Here is an 18,386-nt window from a genome sequence, read left to right on the forward strand (position 1 = left end):
AAAATACATTTAAATTCATTATTTCCTTCCCTTCAGTAAAACACTTTTGGGCAGTACTACATTAGGTAGGCAGCGTTCCTGGCTCCAAAAACTACAGATAATTGATTAATCAAAGTTAATTCATCCCATTTTGACATCATCGAGGGGAAGTGAATGAATGAATGAATGAATGAAAACTTTATTTAACAGATTGCAGAATGGGTACAATACAGTACGGCTCAATACACACAATTGTTAAGGGGATGCAGACCAGAGAAAGACGTTTGTCTTGTTTACATCAGGGTCCCCCATTTTCAATTCATAGTGAAGTAATTCTGAACAGCTTGTTTCGGCTGGTTAATATGAAGACTTCAAACTCTGAACAAACGGCAAGGAGTACATTCCCTCAGTGCCTAAATAACATTTCAGACTGTTAAACTATACTAAACCAAGTCTAGAAGAACCAAGACAAAAAAAGAATAATTCCATAATACATCCAGCTGTAAAAAAAAACTAAGTAGGCTTACCATTTAATTTATACTTTTAAAGTTACTGTAAAAAAAACTAAAGTAGTTTACCACTGAATTACTACCATTGGAAAAAACAGTTATCCAGTTTATATATATCCAGTTTAATCACCTGTACTTGTATATTACTATTGCACTTTACTCAGTTTACTGTTAATTGTTAGACTAGACTAGAAGTCTTTATTTGTCATGCAGTTTTAACACACACACACACGCGAGATGGGCGACCCACAGGAACACACACACACACACACACACACATGCACTGAGTCGTTACATTTGCAATCTGGTTGGATCGGATGCCAAACTTATTTTCGCTGTACTGTACTTATGCTGTATATAATGACAATAGATTTTAATCTAATCTAAACCCAAAACAAATCAGCTTCTGAATGTCAGTGAATTGGTTGTTAATGATCCCTCATTGTAGGCAGAATGACTAGGCTACAGTCAGGTCAGTCTGCAGCATGACAACATCCATGTCTCTGGGTTCTTTTTTTTCTCTACTCCACGAGCGATGTTTCCTGGATCGACTGCGGTTTCTTGTTGCTATGCAGGTCTGGACGCTGCTTCCTGTCTGTCTGCCTGTCAACCTGAACCTGCTCTTCATCACATCTTTATCCTCTCTCTCCTCTCCTCCTCCTCCTCCTCCTCCATGACGAGGTGTTTATGACTGAAAGCGAGGAGGAGACAGTAAAGGCAGCCGAGGAAACAGAGACAAAAAGCACCTCATCTTTAATGTCTCCCGTCAGAACGAGCCGCTCGTACCTTCCATCACCGCGTCGTGGCGCTGTCGAGCTTCAGTTGAAACCAAAAGGTTCATTCTCCTCCTCTCCTTGTCTCCTCCGGTAGTTCACAACACATCTAGAGGGAGTCTAGAAGGAGTCTGGAGAGGAGGAGCAGACCGGAGGAGGAGAAGGGAGAGGAAGAGGAGCTAGTCGCGCAGCATGTTTATCATCATCATCATCATCATCATCGTCGTCGTCGTCGTCATGGCGGCCGGGGTCCAGATGTAAACTGTGTTCCCCTCCCTCACGGCTGGTCTGGGTGGATGATTCAATCCTGGAAACAATAACATTCATGTCAATAACAGCAATAATAACAGCATGCAGCCGCCGCCAAGGAAGGTGAGCGACACACACACCTACACACGCACACACCTACACGCACGAACGCACGCGCACACACTTACACACACTTACACGCACGCACACACACGCACGCACACACACGCACGCATACACAGCTGATCGGGGGACCTCTGCTAGCTTGTTTTGTTGTTAGCTCCAGGTAACAGGTATCATTAGCCGTACTGTTATTAGTGATTTACGATATCCAACGGTAACGTAACGAGCGATGTGATCACTGCTCTGTTTGTCAACAACACGGTTAACGATCACGTCCTCTGACAATTACACGTGATGTTGGACTGAAGGACAGAGGACAGGTGACGACATGACGTTAGATGTCTCCTCCTATCACCTGTTAACATTTACATTTACATTTAGTCATTTAACGTTAGCTGAGCTTTTATCCAAAGCGACTTACAAGTTCTGTACGACAAGTCAGCAGGAAGGGTACAACTCTTACAACTGAGACATTGGGTGTAAACAGTGCTGAAACTTGGGTGCTGCAGTGTTGAGTGCATAGTAGTAAAGATATATATTAGTATTAGGGATGGGCATTTTAAAGAAAAATCCAGATCGATTGATCGCATGCTATACTCGATTGATCGTGTATTACTGAAAATAAACTTAAAAAAAAAGAAAATAAAAAATATTTATATATATATATTTTTTTACTTATTTTTGTTCATTCACATATATATGTTTAAGGAAACCAACAAACAGTTATAATGTTACACATACATTATGAAAAGATATGTAAAAAAGAAAAAAAATTGTTTTTCATAAACATTTATAATTTCGATTCCCCCCCCCCGATTTTTCTCATAGCTACTCACGCCCATCCCTATTAGGTAGAGTGCATGACTGTATAAGACAGTAAGAAGGTTATTTTTTAATTATATATTTTTTATTATTTCAGATATTGATTGAAGAAGTGTGTTTTTAGTCGACGGCGAAAGATTGATCAAGTTTCGGCTGTCCTAACTGTGGTGGGAAGTTCGTAATTGTAGCGAGGACAGAGAATAGGCGGCTTCTCTTTGATGACCCTTCCGGAGCTCGGATAGGAGTGGGTCTGAGGCGGCCAGAAGATGTAGAGCGGAGGGATCTTTAGGGTGTGTAATTGACTAGAGGTAGATGGGAGCCGCTCCCTTCGCTGCGCCTGCGCGATATGCCAGGTCGATGAACTTAAAGTAAATTCGTGCAGCGATGGGGAGTCAGTGCAGGTCCCTAAAAAGTGGGGTAACATCGGCTGACTTTGGTCAGGTGAAGCAGTTCTGTTTTGCTTAGGTTCAGTTTGAGGTAGTTGTTTGTCATCCAGGCCACTATGAATTGAAAATGGGGGACCCTGATGTAAACAAGACAAACGTCTTTCTCTGGTCTGCATCCCCTTAACAATTGTGTGTATTGAGCCGTACTGTATTGTACCCATTCTGCAATCTGTTAAATAAAGTTTTCATTCATTCATTCATTCATTCATTCATTCATTCATTCATTCATTCATTCATTCATTCATTCATTCATTCATTCATTCATTCATTCAGGCCGAGATCCGCTCAGAGACATGGATATCTGAGGGAGGAAAGGAGAGGAAGAGTTGAGTATCATTGGCATAACAATGATACGAAAAGGCATGAGACGTGATAATGTTACCCAGAGATTTGGTGTAGAGGGAGAAGAGGGGTCCAAGGACCGAGCCCTGGGGGACACAGTGCGAAGGGGTCGGGGGGCTGACAGGGACCCTCTCCATGATACTCAGTAGAAGCGGTCGTCAAGGTAGGATGTCAGCCATGCCAGTGCAGAGCCAGTCACTGCCATTCCTGCGAGTGATGCAAGGAGGATCTGATGGTTGACTGTGTCGAAGGCTGCCGACAGGTCCAGGATAGAGCTGTCCCCGAAGCCTGTTTTTGGGATTCGAACTTCGTCAGGGTTTTTTGAACGGACACTCGAACCATAGTTTTTAATCATGCAAAAAAATGTGCTCCTAAATAATTTGTCTGGTTCAGTACTGTTGAGTCTTGACTTTAGGCACATAGCGCACATTTACGCATATAACGTAGCGTATATGCGCATATTGCTGCGGTTATTAAGAGTAGCAGTACCTACTTACTGGTCACGGGAGGCTTCAATAACATTTGGATGGTAATCCATTTTGTGAATACATTTGTTGAAACAACATCTTTGTTGGCCGACGGCTCCTGTTATCCTTTTTTTTTTTTTAACAAATGTTTTTTATTTTCTCTTTTTTTACATGAAACAAGACAAACAATACAGTAACAGTAATAATCAACAATAACTCACAGGACAATAACAGAAATAATAATAACAATAATGACAGTCCGGTAATTAAATCAGAATGAAAATAGACTAAAAGACATAAAAATAATAAATACAATACCATGGACACTCGCTCACTCCCCCCCCCCCCCCCCCCCTTAGGACCCCAACGTGGGCTATACATCCACTACTTCATTCAACACCAGAAAACTCCAAATTTATATGCGTTCCTTTATCTTATCCACCACTGCTACCCAGACTGCGATGCTGTCTTCATTAACACCTAAAATCCGCGCAGTAGATATCCGGCTCCTGTTATCTTAACGTTAGCAAGCTAAACGCGCATAGCCTAATTAACGTGCATAACCTACCTGTGTGTAACGTTAAGTAACTTGTGTTCCGCTGGGAAAGTTCAGCATCACAACAAAGCGGGGCTCGCAACTCACTTGTAGTTCCAAGGTGATTTAATAGACAAAAAAAGGCAGTAGATGCGACGTTTCGACCTTACCGGTCTTCCTCAAGCATGACCGGTAAGGTCGAAACGTCGCATCTACTGCCTTTTTTTGTCTATTAAATCACCTTGGAACTACAAGTGAGTTGCGAGCCCCGCTTTGTTCTTATGTATTACTGTTTTTACAGTTTGGCTCAGCACCAACAAACGGAGGATGTGCGTTATTTATTTTTTCTGAAAGTTCAGCATCACTGCATACACTTGGTTTAATCCAAACGTCCATTCGGAAACGTTGTATTATGAAATAAGACGGGTGAGTGTGAGTCACTCAACTCTCTCTTTTTTGCATGATTGATTCATTTCCTGATAATGTATGACGGTGACCCCTCCTGTGTTTTGTGTCTGTGTTCGTGCCTGACTATTGTAAACACAACATAGTACTGTGATATTCTGATATATATCACATTCTGATATATATATATTTCGTGTAAACTAAATAAATAAAAAGAAAAACGAAAAATGTTAAATTTTTTTTTTTATGAAAACAAATGAAAAAGCAGAGGTTCGAACCCATTCATTAAGATTTTAATGCCAACATAACGAACGAAGGTCCGAACGTTTGAACGTTTGGGCTCAGCCCTACTCCAGGAGAATCAGGACAGAGGAGAGGCCCTTTGCTTTTGCCAAATGAAGGGCCTCTGTGAGCGCTATGAGGGCCGTCTCTGTGGAGTGACCAGTCCTGAAACCTGACTGATTAGGGTCTAGGTCTAGGAGGTTATTTTGTAATAGATAATCAGTAAGTTGGTTGGATACAGCACATTCAAGTGATTTAGAAAGGAAGGAGAGAAGAGACAAGAGACAATAGTTGTCTATGACGGTGGGGTTCATGATTGTTTTTTTTATAAGGGGTGTGACTCTGGCTTGTTTTAGGGAGGTGGGAACCACCCCCGAGGTGAGGGAGGCATTGATGTTTGCCGTTAGGAATGGGAGGATGTCTGGTGGTGCTATGGAACTGAAATTGAAAGAGTATATGAAACAAAATTCTTAGGTGTCTGTTGGAAGCCATACAATATATCAAAGGTAAATTAGCCAAATCTGTTGGCATTCTGTACAAAACAAGGGAGCTGTTAAATCAGAAATGTTTGCATATATTTTTTTTATCCACTTTTTCTCCTCCTGTTTTTCTGTGTTTTTCTCCCATCCCAATTTAGTCATGCCAATTCCCCCCTCCCCTTCCTGGTCGTTGCTCACATGTGCCCCCCACTGGTCGGTATAGGGAGGGTTGATAGATACTATCACATGTCCCCTCCGATACATGCAGAGTCAGCCAGCCACTTCTTTTCACCTGTCAGCGCGGACTCTCATTGGTGAGGTGTAACGTGTGAGAGGCTCACACTACCCTCACCATCTCCCTTCCTTGCTGTGCAGGCGCCCTGACCGACCTGTAGGAGTCGCTGTTTACAATGACCAGATTACCACCCACCGGCTTCCCTCCCGCTGACTCTGCCAATTGAGCCAGTATGACGGCTGGCCAAGCTGGAGGCAACGCTGACAGCCGGATTCGATACCAGTGTCTCTTGCGTTGGTGACGAGTGCTTAGTCCGCTGCGCCACCCAGCCGCCCCCAAATGTTTGCATATATTGTATTTTTCACTTGTTGTGCCATACATGTCATATTGTGTTGAGGTCTGGGGGAATGTTTATAAAACAAATATAGATCCTATTATTAAACTACAGAAAAGAGCTATTAGAATAATAAACAAAGCTAGTTACCTTGAATCGACAAATCCATTATTCATAAAGTCCTGCACATTAAAATCTGTAGATATGGTGTACATAAAAACCTTGGAATTTTTTTTTCGTGCTAAGAGTAAAAGCCTACCATTTTGTATTCAATGTCTTTAAACCAAGAGAAGGAAAGTATAATTTAAGAGGGTTATGTATTCTTAAAACATGTAAAAAAGTAAGAACTAATGTAAAAGCTAGATGTGTTTACATTTTGGGAGTTCAATTATGGAATAGCCTTAGTGATGGGTTGAAGTTGTGTACTTCTCAGGGGAGATTTAAAAAAGCCTTAAAAGATACAATTATTCAGGAGTACAGTTTTTAGTAAAACATCAAACATTTGTTTTTTTTCAAAAAATTATATCTTGCAGCATATTAAAAAAATCTTTTATATTAAAATTTATTTAGTGCTTCAGCCTCATCCTTTTTTTCTGTCATTGATTTTGGAGTTTGTGTGTGAGCTTACCTTGAATATGTACATTTGTGATTTTTCTCTTTTTCTTTTTGTAAGTCCACACTTACACAAAAGTGTTTTTGATTTATCTGTAAACAAGACCGAAAAATAAACTTCATTCATTCATGGTCTGGAGGAGTGGGTATACTAGGCCTGCCACGATAACACATTTTGCTGGGCGATTAATTGCCCCAGAAAATATCGCGATAAGCGATATTATTGCGACCGGTTAGAGAATTTCTTTTGAGAAATTTATTTCCCAAAACATTTATTTTGAAGCCCACCGCTCCGTCTTTTCCGGTGTTTTAGACTTTTATTTTGAAGCCCACCGACCGGACCGGAAGTATTGTTGTGATTATCCTAAGCAGAACCTATGAGCCGACAAGCTGTCTCGTCCGGTTCTGTTTTTGAGCTAATGATAAAACAAATTGTTGGTGAACAACTAACTTTAGGTTAGTTTTAACGTTAGCTACTAACGTTAGATGCAGCTACTACAGGCAATCAACGATGAGGAGGAAGCGTCAAAGCAGTATATAATAGAATAGCTGTGGTGCGTAAGCACTGCAGCACGACTCGAAACTACCGGAGTGTTATAATAAATTAATTCATGTTTAACTTGTCCCCGTGTCCAGTCCTTTGACTAGCCCCACCCGTTCATTGTAAACAATGATGCATGTAATTGTATTAACGTTATTCTGTGTTGTACTTGTAGCTATGCTATACGTTGTATTTCGTTTGTTAGCTATTTAGCTAATGTTGTTAGCATGGAATGAGAATCAAAGCTCTATCTTTCATCTTTATTTAGCAGTCCAGTTTCTCCGGGCAGTAGCGAGTAACTACTTGGGTCTAAAAATAGCTAACGTTACACTACAAATAATGCTACTTGGTTAAAAGGAGCAACACTATTGAGAAATGTAGTTAAGCTATGTGGCATTGCTACTGCCCCACGGAGCTCCCGTGCTGTACTCTAGTAACGTCAGCGGCCCGCCTCCCAACACGGACAGTGACTGACAAGGGGCACTGGTTCCGCCTCATTAAAACAAACGCGCAAATAGCAATTAATCGCGCCCGTCAAAATCATTGCATTCATTTTAATTATCGCAGCAATTAATCGATTTATTGCTTATCGCGGCAGGCCTAGGGTATAGTATCGGGTCCAGCTGGCATGTAGTGGGACGGTTCGACGTTACCAGTGTCAAGGCCTCGGCGTCTGTAATGGGAGAGAAAGATGAGTGAAGGATGAGGTTCTCGATTCAGCATTTGGAATGGGCGGGGTTGGGAGAAGCAGCTGTGGATGCTCGCCACTTTCATGAACATGTGGGTAGGCTGTGGCTGTAAATGTATCTGTCACTGAACGTATTTAAATTTGATGGAAGGTATTACTGTCTGTTTGTTTATTTTAAAATTAAAACCTAATGTAATCATGCCTTTGCAGAAACAACAGCTCTGCAGATGGTAACGTATCTGTCACTTCCAAAATTGCACCCTCTCCAAAATGTTCTGTTTGTCAAAACAGACACCCATCTGGCAGAGATGGACACAGCGTCAACCATGTTCAACAAATGGATACTTCTTATTTAAAATTATAATAATGTTGAATGGTGATCCATTTTGTGAATACATTTGTTCTCTGATGTAACAATATCTTTGTTGGCAGACGGACTCCTTTGGACAATCTCACTTTCTTTCAGTTTAGAAACTTTAGATAGCCATGAATACTCAACCAGACATGCTATAGGAGGAAACTGTAGATTACCAAAAGCAAGAACAAACTCAATCAAACTAGTTATGTACGAAGCTATGCATGAATGGAATTCACAGACACATCACACAAGAAAACAGTCAAATACGATTTTAAATTGTATTAAAACAGCATCTTTTGACAGGGGATATTTGAACAGATGTAGAAACTATTGAAATGTATGAAAGTTGTTTTTATACTTTTCAAATGTGATTGTAAAAGTGAGTTACAATTATGAGGTCAAATATACTCTGTGTTGGGACCATGCATTGCAACATCATTATGTATCAACATCAATTTAGTTAGATGCTAAATTGGGCGTGTATGAATGACGGGTGCATCAAAATACACATTTCCAGCGTATTGATTTGTATGGGTGCTAAAAGTGTTACTATCCATGTAAAAACAATACATGCAAAATATTTTTGCAATACGAGGTGATTTAGATGTGGAACGGTACATCAGTACATGCTGTCCTCCCCCAACATGGCCTGCTGTTAGTGTCTGTGTTTCAAGTTTCTTTAATAGTTGTCATACAGAAGTACAGAATACTTTGTGTGTGTGTGTGTGTGTGTGTGAGTTGCAACATTGTTACATCTCGCACCTGGTCCTGCAATTTTTGGGGGGATGGGCAGGATGGGCCTATAAATAGCTTTACCTGTGTGGCTCTGCATCACAGTTTACTCAATTCCCCCAACTCCACCATCACCCACCACAGGATCCAGCTCTCCAACTATATCTCCAGCTATCCAGTTCTCACAAGATGGCGTCGCCGCCCTTAGGCTCCCGCCAGAGCAGCCGCAGCCTGGTCTTTGGTCTGGGCCCCAGCATAACCAATGCAGATGCCATCATCACTGGTGCCAAACTGCCAAGTGGTCACCAGATCTTGCGGTGCATGCTGTACAACTGCGACACGCAACTGCATGCCAAGCGGCCAGGTTTGACCGGAGCCTTGTTCCATGCGGCTAAGGACGTTTTGGAGCAGGTATGGAAAGGCCAATATTCCAATGGTGAGTGATCATCGAGCATGCGTCAAGATGGTAGCGCTTGTCGATGCTAGCAACAAGCTGCGGCACATTCCAAAGGCCAGGCGCTCCAGTGAGGCTACAGCTCGACTGGTGGACGCAATGGAGCACAAGCTGGATGCCACATTCCCGCTGTGGTCTCCAAATGCAGAGGAGCTGATCTGTGATCCAGAGGACATTGCTTTCCTGGCCAGCATGAAGGGCGACAGAGTGGCCACATTTGGAGCATTGGATGCCAATCTGCAATCCAAGTTGAAGCGGCGACAGGAGCGTGAAGCAGCGCAGCAGGCATGCTTTACCAAGGAGCAGCAGGAGATGACTGCGAGGTCCAGCATGGCGGTGGTGTTGGAAAGCGAAAGTGATGAAGACAGCAATGCAGATGAAACAACTGCTCCACCGGCTGAGAACACACCCACCCGTGAGCGTAAGAAGACTGGCACCACAGCCTTCATTCCATCAGACATTCTCAGCCGGCCGAGTCTTGTGTCACTGGCTACACGGTTGAAGATCACACCACTGCAGCAGGCTGCCTTCATGCGCGGTCTGATAGAGGAATCCGGTGGCAATTCGGCAAAGGTCTCCACATCCTACGCAACAGCAGACCGAGCGCGCCGCCACGTGTTGCAGGCCATCAGTGAGGACCAGCAAGAACAGTGGACACCACCTCCCATGTGCACCTTGCACTGGGACAGCAAGTTGACGCCAATGCTCAACAATGTGTGCCAGTTGGAGGAGCGTCTGACACCCCTTCCTGACAGGGAGCGACGCGAGCGAGCGTGATTGCGAAAATGATTAAAATGTATTAGTTTCAATCAGACTATCCTGACCTGCCGCGAGCGACAGCGAACTGAGCAGCGATGTCGTCCACCCCTCAGATATTCGCTCGCTGTGTCTCTAGTTGAGCGATTACGCGGCCGAGTCCCGCCCCTAAACACTTTTTATTGGTCAAGAATCGCAGGCCCCCCCCCCCCACGTGTGCTTCCAGGTAACACACACACACACAGACACACTCGGACACTCGCCGCCTCATATCAGGACAGTGTCGCGCGCAATTTCGTCTCTAGTTCGCTCGCTCGCTCCCTGTCAGGAACCGGTGTGACAGTGGTGATCGGAGACGTGCAAGCTGCTGCAGGACTGGTGCTGCACCGATCAGGTTGTCAACATGGCATTTGACACCACCGCGTCAAACACTGGCCATCTCACGGCAGCCTGCATTGCCATCCAGCTCTCACTGGGTTGACCACTGCTCTGGTCCGGGTGCCGGCACCACATCGGCGAGGTGCTCCTCAGCCACATCTTCACTGACCTCAAGGTGGAGACGTCACGCTCGCCAGAGGTTACATTGTTTACACGTCTGCGTGACAACTGGAACCTGTTGCCACACAAGGACAGCGGCCCATTGGCCCGCTACATTCCTGGCGATGCCGAAACACCGTTCCTGGGCAAGTTGCGTGCTGAACTAATTGTGTGCGCTGCAGGAGTGCTCGACTACAAGCGAGGCGACTATGTCTTGTGTATCTGAGTGCAGACAGTGCAGAGCACACGCCAGTTAACTTCCAACGACCGGGAGCACTGCACAAGCTGGCCTTGATGGAGCAGCACATTGCGTTGCTTCCTCAGGGGACCATCACTACGCAGCAGCAGGTGCTGAAGATTCGGGCGTTTGCCAAATTCATCACACACATCTACGCAACGTGGTGGTTGACCTGCGACACGGCCGTAGATGCGGCATGGAATGACCTTACACTCTACCACAACCTGTACGCATACAAGTCTGTTGACGAGGGCATCGCAGCATCAGCGATTAAGGTGCTGAAGCGGCACCTATGGTACCTGTCAGGCGAGATGCTGCCCCTGGCACTCTTCAGCACCAAGGTGCCAGTTGGCGAGCGGCGCGCACTTGCAGATGCTATATTGGAGCACAAGCCGGCTGATATATCCATGCAAGCCCCACAGCTCCGCTTTGGCACTGGCTTCGGCAAGCCAAAGTTTCCAACCCTCTCGCCGACCACCAGCTTGGCTGACCTTGCCAACCGAGACTGCTGGTTCGGCATGCACCTGCTGCACATCGATCCCGCGTTTCTTTCACTGGATGTAGAGGATTGGGTTACCAGTACAGCATTTCAGATGGGTGCAGTGAATGTACGTGCCATCAATGTTGTGAATGACTGTGCCGAGCGTGGCGTCAAACTGACGTCAGACTTTGTGGCAGCAGCCAGGAGCACCTGCAGAATGTGCTACAGGCAGTTGAGCATGACCGCTCAACACAGCCAAATCTTCGCTGCTGCAAGCGCAAGCTGGACCAGGTCTAGGACTCTAGGATGCTTGAGACATGTTTGAAAGACTATTTCAATGTTGTTATCAAACATTTTGTTCTTAAATGTTAGGGTTAATAAATGTTGTTCTCAAAAACTATTTCTACAATTTTTGAAATTGCCTTGTCATGTTATCTAGTAAAACGCCCAAAAAGGCCAATTTTCATATATTTCACATGCTGTGTGCTACCTCTAAATCTCAACGAATCTTTCCCAAACTTTGCACAAATCATTTTTATGTTTGTCCGAACAGAATGCAACCCCACACAGATTGATATGTTGAGATTACATTTTTGTATTGCAATTTGATGCACCCGAATGTGCTTGCATATAATTGTGTACAGTTAAGGATTCTTAGCTATTTCACATGCCTAGTTGATTATTGTATATTGGATTATTGTTGGAGCTTGTCGTGTGTGTGTGTGTGTGTGTGTGTGTGTGTGTGTGTGTGTGTGTGCGTGTACTAGTCCAAGTCTCTAGTCCTTTGTCCTTATTACTTGTAATGTTAGGCCTATATATTATGATGTAAGTATTATGTCATTATGTGTGTGTGTGTGTGTGTGTGTGTGTGTGTGTGTGTGTGTGTGTGTGTGTGTGTGTGTGTGTGTGTGTGTGTGTGTGTGTGTGTGTGTGTGTGTGTGTGTGTGTGTGTATACTAGTCCTTTGTCCTGTTTACTTGTAATGTAATGGCATGTTATGATGTAAGTATTATGTTGCATGGTCACAATATAAGTTTTTTGTGGACCCCAGGAAGAATAGCTCCTGCAATGCTGTAGCTAATTGTGGATCCTAATAAACTAAACTAAACCTCATCCATAGACTATATAAAACTGGACCGCAACAGGGCTTTGTTATTGTGTGTGTCGCCCGAACATGCACTCGTCCTCGTCGCAGGGCAGTAACATACATTCACTCGCCACAGTCAATGTAATATACTGTATATATTTTTTTTTACCTGCCATGGTGGCCGTTATTTATATTTATATTGTTTCCTCACTTACTCTGTGAGGCGGGGAGGTGAGCCCCGAGCAGGCCCACACTTCTGGAGTGAAACACTCTGCCAGAAGCAACCTGCTCCAGGGTGGGGAGTTTGACTGTGGTGGTACACCAGTCAAACAGTAATGCAGTGTCCTAGGCTGGGGAGGTACACCAGTCAAACAGTAATGCAGTGTCCTAGGCTGGGGAGGTACACCAGTCAAACAGTAATGCAGTGTCCTAGGCTGGGGAGGTACACCAGTCAAACAGTAATGCAGTGTCCTAGGCTGGGGAGGTACACCAGTCAAACAGTAATGCAGTGTCCTAGGCTGGGGTGGTACACCAGTCAAACAGTAATGCAGTGTCCTAGGCTGGGGAGGTACACCAGTCAAACAGTAATGCAGTGTCCTAGGCTGGGGAGGTACACCAGTCAAACAGTAATGCAGTGTCCTAGGCTGGGGAGGTACACCAGTCAAACAGTAATGCAGTGTCCTAGGCTGGGGAGGTACACCAGTCAAACAGTAATGCAGTGTCCTAAGCTGGGGTGGTACACCAGTCAAACAGTAATGCAGTGTCCTAGGCTGGGGAGGTACACCAGTCAAACAGTACTGCAGTGTCCTAGGCTGGGGAGGTACACCAGTCAAACAGTAATGCAGTGTCCTAGGCTGGGGAGGTACACCAGTCAAACAGTAATGCAGTGTCCTAAGATGGGGTGGTACACCAGTCAAACAGTAATGCAGTGTCCTAGGCTGGGGTGGTACACCAGTCAAACAGTAATGCAGTGTCCTAGGCTGGGGAGGTACACCAGTCAAACAGTAATGCAGTGTCCTAGGCTGGGGTGGTACACCAGTCAAACAGTAATGCAGTGTCCTAGGCTGGGGTGGTACACCAGTCAAACAGTAATGCAGTGTCCTAAGCTGGGGAGGTACACCAGTCAAACAGTAATGCAGTGTCCTAAGCGAGCTCAGTGCGGACAGAAACCTCCCATGGAGCAGAAGCAAAAGCTCGCTTTTCAAAATAGTAGTAGTAGGTCTGGAGGTCATAGGTCTGGAGGTCGTGGGTCTGGAGAACATCAGTCTGGAGGTTATAGGTCCGGAGGTCGTGGGTCTGGAGGTCGTAGGTCTGGAGGTTGTGGGTCTGGATGTCCTTTTCTCGACCCATTGACTTCCAATAGCATTGCTAACAGATACTAACAATTTATATTTCCAACAACAATCTCTCTCTCTCTCTCTCTCTCTCTCTCTCTCTCTCTCTCTCTCTCTCTCTCTCTCTCTCTCTCTCTCTCTCTCTCTCTCTCTCTCTCTCTCTCTCTCTCTCTCTCTCTCTCTCTCTCTCTCTCTCTCTCTCTCTCTCTCTCTCTCTCTCTCTCTCTCTCTCTCTCTCTCTCTCTCTCTCTCTCTCTGTGTGTGTTAGGTGAAGGTGACACAGGAGATGAAGAACATCCATTCAGACCAGATGACCAGACTCCACCTCAAACACCAGACTGAGACAGACCTTCTGGAGGACCTGAGGTACACATTAATACACATACAATAAACAGGAGAGGAAGGGGAGAGGAGAGTTGACAAATAATTATCAGTAAATGATAAATAATAATCTGGGAATATTAACAATCAAAGTTAGAATAAAATAAAATTAATGAATCGATAGAATATAATGGGAGGAAGAAATACAAAAACACAACATTTCAACTAACATTTAGTAACTAAACAAACATTGTTTGTCTCTCTGTATTTCTCTGTGTATTTCTCTCTCTTTCTCTGTCTGTCTCTCTCTGTCTATCATGGTTAAATAAGAATGGACCTCATTCTCAAACATTTTCAGTGTCTTCTTAAATAACTTCTTACAAACTTTATAAGACCAAAGCTAAGAAAGCTCCTCGCCAGATTCATGGACACGTGAAAATGTGTTCTTAAACAGCCAGAGTGTTCTCAGCTGTGCTCCCCCGAATGCGGAATGCCACTGATTCTTAAAATTAATGTATATTCTTGTACACCTGAATTTGCATACATAAACGCCCTGCCTGCTCCTTATAAGAGCATGCAACACAGAGCAGGCAATGCGAATGCAATTTACGACTCATCAAAATTAGATTTGATTAAAATGTATTGTCATTATACAGCACAAGTACAGTACAATGAAAATAAGTTTGGCATCCAACCAGAGTGCAAATGTAACAGTAAAGTGCAATAGTAATATACAATGTACTGGGCCCAGGAGTTCCAAACTTTTAATCCCTATCTGATCCGATCAGATTTTTAAATCCCATTTTTTTGTGATCCAGGATCAGACAACTCGGACAGATTTTGTCCCGGTATTTCAAAGCAATCCAGGATAGGATCACCCTGATCCAGATTCAGATTTTTCAAGATGACTAGATCCTGAATATCAGTGCTTTAATCCTACCAATAGTGGATATGAAAAAGAATACAAGGAAGACAAGAGACCACATTGCAGAGACATCTATAATGTCTAATTATATTGTTAAATAGTAATACATAAAGGACATAAAATCATAATGGAATTGTAATAAAAAAAGACTCCCACTAGGGCAGGGGTCAGCAACCTTTACTATCAAAAGAGCCACTTTTCCCCCGTCCCACAAAATAAAATGCTCAGGGAGCCGCACAACCTATTTACCCTTAAAATGAAGATAACACAATGTATAACGTTTTATATATCCCCAAGCATACCCCACATTTAGCATAAAACGCCTGACAATTGCATACGCAAAGTAATTTGCGATTTATTATACTTTATACTTATAGGACACAGTTTGTTGCATTAATGGGATTATAAAGCAACAAAAAGAAAAAATGTGACTTTTTATTGCTGTTTTTACCTGTTATAACAAAGGAAAACCTGAAACTCTTATGAAGAGGAGAAAAAATACTGGCTGTGTAGGCCTATTTTAAAATAAAACACAGAAGAGGAGACAAAACACTGGTGTCTATAGACCGACTTTGAAATAAAACCCTGAACTATTCAGGTAAATTTGAGTCCTTCCCTTATTTGTGGAACATTTATAAAATAAAAAGTAGTCCACTTTGAAAAAAGACTACTATGTGTAGACCTACTTTGAAATAAAACACAGAAAAGGAGAAAAAACACTGGCATCTGTAGACCTACTTTGAAATAAAACCCTGAACTATGCAGCTCTATTTGAGTCCTTCCCTTATTTGTGGAAAATCTATAAAATAAAAAGTAAATTTTTCGTTGTTTGCAAATTTCGCACCACATATCAGGCATACAGGTAAGCCTGCATCGTTAGTCGTGAAAGCAAATTAATCTGTCCACGCTGAATTAAACCCTCTATTTTCCTCAGACTTTCCTTTTTTTGGATTTATCCATGGTTAGTTTACTGGGGGGTCGGAAACTCAAGATTAGCCACTTGCAGACGGCAGGGAGAGGCGCGGGGTGTGACGTACTGTATATTTTAGTTGATGAAATATTTTAGTTGATGAAATATTTTTTCATTTCAGTGTCACAGTATGACATCGATCTCCAAAATAAGAGAACAAAAAAATAAAAAAATAAAGTAAATTATTTTTTTTTATTTTTTTTGGGGCAGGGAGCCGCAGCTGATTGGCTAAAGAGCCGCATGCGGCTCCGGAGCCGCAGGTTGCCGACCCCTGCACTAGCGTAACAACAAAAACACATTCATTCAAAGGCAGCTGATCATCCAGGCATGCTTTGAGGAGCTGCATTCTAAGTGAGGTTTCACTTTGCCATCTTATTTATATTGAAACATATTTTTTTTATAAATTGTATAGTACATTTTGCTCTGGTAATCCACTGGAAATCCACCCCTCTGGTGGGATCAAGATAATCCAGTTTTTTGGGATCAAACTGATCCCAATCCTGTGTTGTCCGTTTGGACTACCCGTTTTGAAGATTTGATCCAGATTAAAGCTTGGATTTTATTTCCTGATCTGATCGGATATCAAAGTTATCCTAATCCTGTTTTTCGGTTTTCGACTACCCAAAATCCAAAACTGATCCAATCAGATAGGGATTAAAAGTGTTTAACTCCTGGGCCCAGGTGATTAAACTGGGTATAAAATATATAAATGAGTTCTACTGAGTAATAGTGCTAATCAGATGCATGTACAGAGTTGTAGTATTAATATGTACAGTGATACAGGTGTAGACCCTATGGTAGTAGTCATACTGGCCAGCAGTGTAACTAGTAAGAGTAGCTAAGGGATATGTACAGATATAGATATAGTATCTACAGATATGTAAAAAGGTTTATATGCAGATATGCACAGACAGATGTGGATATAGAGTAAGCTAAGGTGTATAACATAAGGGTGACATCTTATTTAGTGGTGTCAATATGGGGTACAAGGCCACCCCAAAAAAGTGCCATCGGACGAGATAACAGGTGAGGTTAATGCCAGGGTTACACGACAGGAAAACAACAATGTTGCATTTTCGAATGATTTCATTTGCACGTCCAAGTCGAATGGCAACAGCTGACCCAGCGGCAACGCAAAAAATTTGTTTTCGTTGTCAAAAGTCCCTTGGAACGGTGCCATCTAACCCTGCGCGAGTCGTTGCCGTAGTATAGAGTTTTTTCCCCAGGAATTTAAACATTGCAAACTAATCTTGTTTGCCGTTTTCTCTATCTCTCCTCTCTCGTCTCTCTCTCTGTCTGCACGAGGAGCGGGCTGTGCTTTTACACACACTCGCGACTCGAGTCCCTCACACATGCACACACGCGCGCTCTGTGTTTATAGCTCTGTGCTCGCGACGAGTACCTGCCCGCGCATGCTCAGTGTTGAATTCAGTGCCTGACCCTGCCTAGGCTTCTGGCAACGAGGAGAGCTCAGGAGACAACGCGTCGTCTAACCTGACTGTGTATTTCACAAGTGAAAATGCAATGTTGTGTTTTCGTGTCGTTTAACCTTAGCCTAACTTAGTGTCAGGGGAGGAGCGCACAGCGGTTGAGTGCAAAATAAATGAGCTGATGTGAAATCAGAGGACAAAAAAAGAATTGCAAAGCACAGGAGAGAAATGCTAGCCACTGGAGGAGGAACAGCAGGCTCAGGGTTGTCAGTCGCTGGTTTGCCAGCGCTGCGTCCAAACACATGTTTCTGTTGAGATAATGGAAACGCTGGGGAGGGTGCCTTTAATGCACATGTGCGTGCAGTCAATTGTGCCGATGGTATTGGGCAGACCAGTAATGACATGGAATCTTCTCTTGACTGGGATCGGTTGTTGTTCAGTATATGGGAATTGTATGTATTGCGTGGCCAGTTGTATGATTCCATCGACGACTTGCTGGAGGTCGCGGCTGATGGATATCATATGCCCACCCTGTCTCCTATCTCTCTCTGGAATGTCCCAGAGGCTAAAAAGCCCAAGGTGGACAGTACCTGGTGCAGATTTGGCCCATTTAAATAGCGCAATTGACCACTCTTTGCAATTGGCAATTGGCATGGTTCAATTTACATGATTGATGTTCAATTTGCAATGCAATGTTTGTGTTGTGCTTTTATAAATGTTAGGACTTTGGAATGGACTCTGTTTTACCCAGGTGTAATGATACGTTGAACGTACAGAGAGAGCCCCCCCCCCCCCTTTCCTCACTATTAGAACTCCATGAAACTGATTTCTCCTGTGCCTGTGAGCTAGCTTAGCTTAACAGCTTTTTGATTGATTGATTGAAAAGTTTATTAACAGATTGCAGAATGGGTACAGTACAGTACAGCTCAATACATACAATTGT

The 18,386-nt window shown here is 43.4% G+C and overlaps 1 protein-coding gene across 2 annotated transcripts in view; it reads left to right on the forward strand.

The window, feature by feature from the left end:
* Positions 1-1,424: 1,424 nt before the first annotated feature.
* The window catches only part of fchsd2 (FCH and double SH3 domains 2), a 376,153-nt gene continuing 359,191 nt past the window's right edge, over positions 1,425-18,386 (forward strand). For both annotated transcript variants that reach the window (XM_084325412.1, XM_084325413.1), the window contains exons 1-2: positions 1,425-1,633; positions 14,066-14,163. In XM_084325412.1, the coding sequence (XP_084181538.1) occupies positions 1,613-1,633; positions 14,066-14,163 (119 nt within the window). In that variant the 5' untranslated portion in view covers positions 1,425-1,612. The remainder of the gene's footprint in view (positions 1,634-14,065; positions 14,164-18,386) is intronic.

This window comes from Notolepis coatsorum, assembly GCF_963971535.1.
Source record: "Notolepis coatsorum genome assembly, chromosome: 1".
Classification (NCBI taxonomy): domain Eukaryota; kingdom Metazoa; phylum Chordata; class Actinopteri; order Aulopiformes; family Paralepididae; genus Notolepis; species Notolepis coatsorum.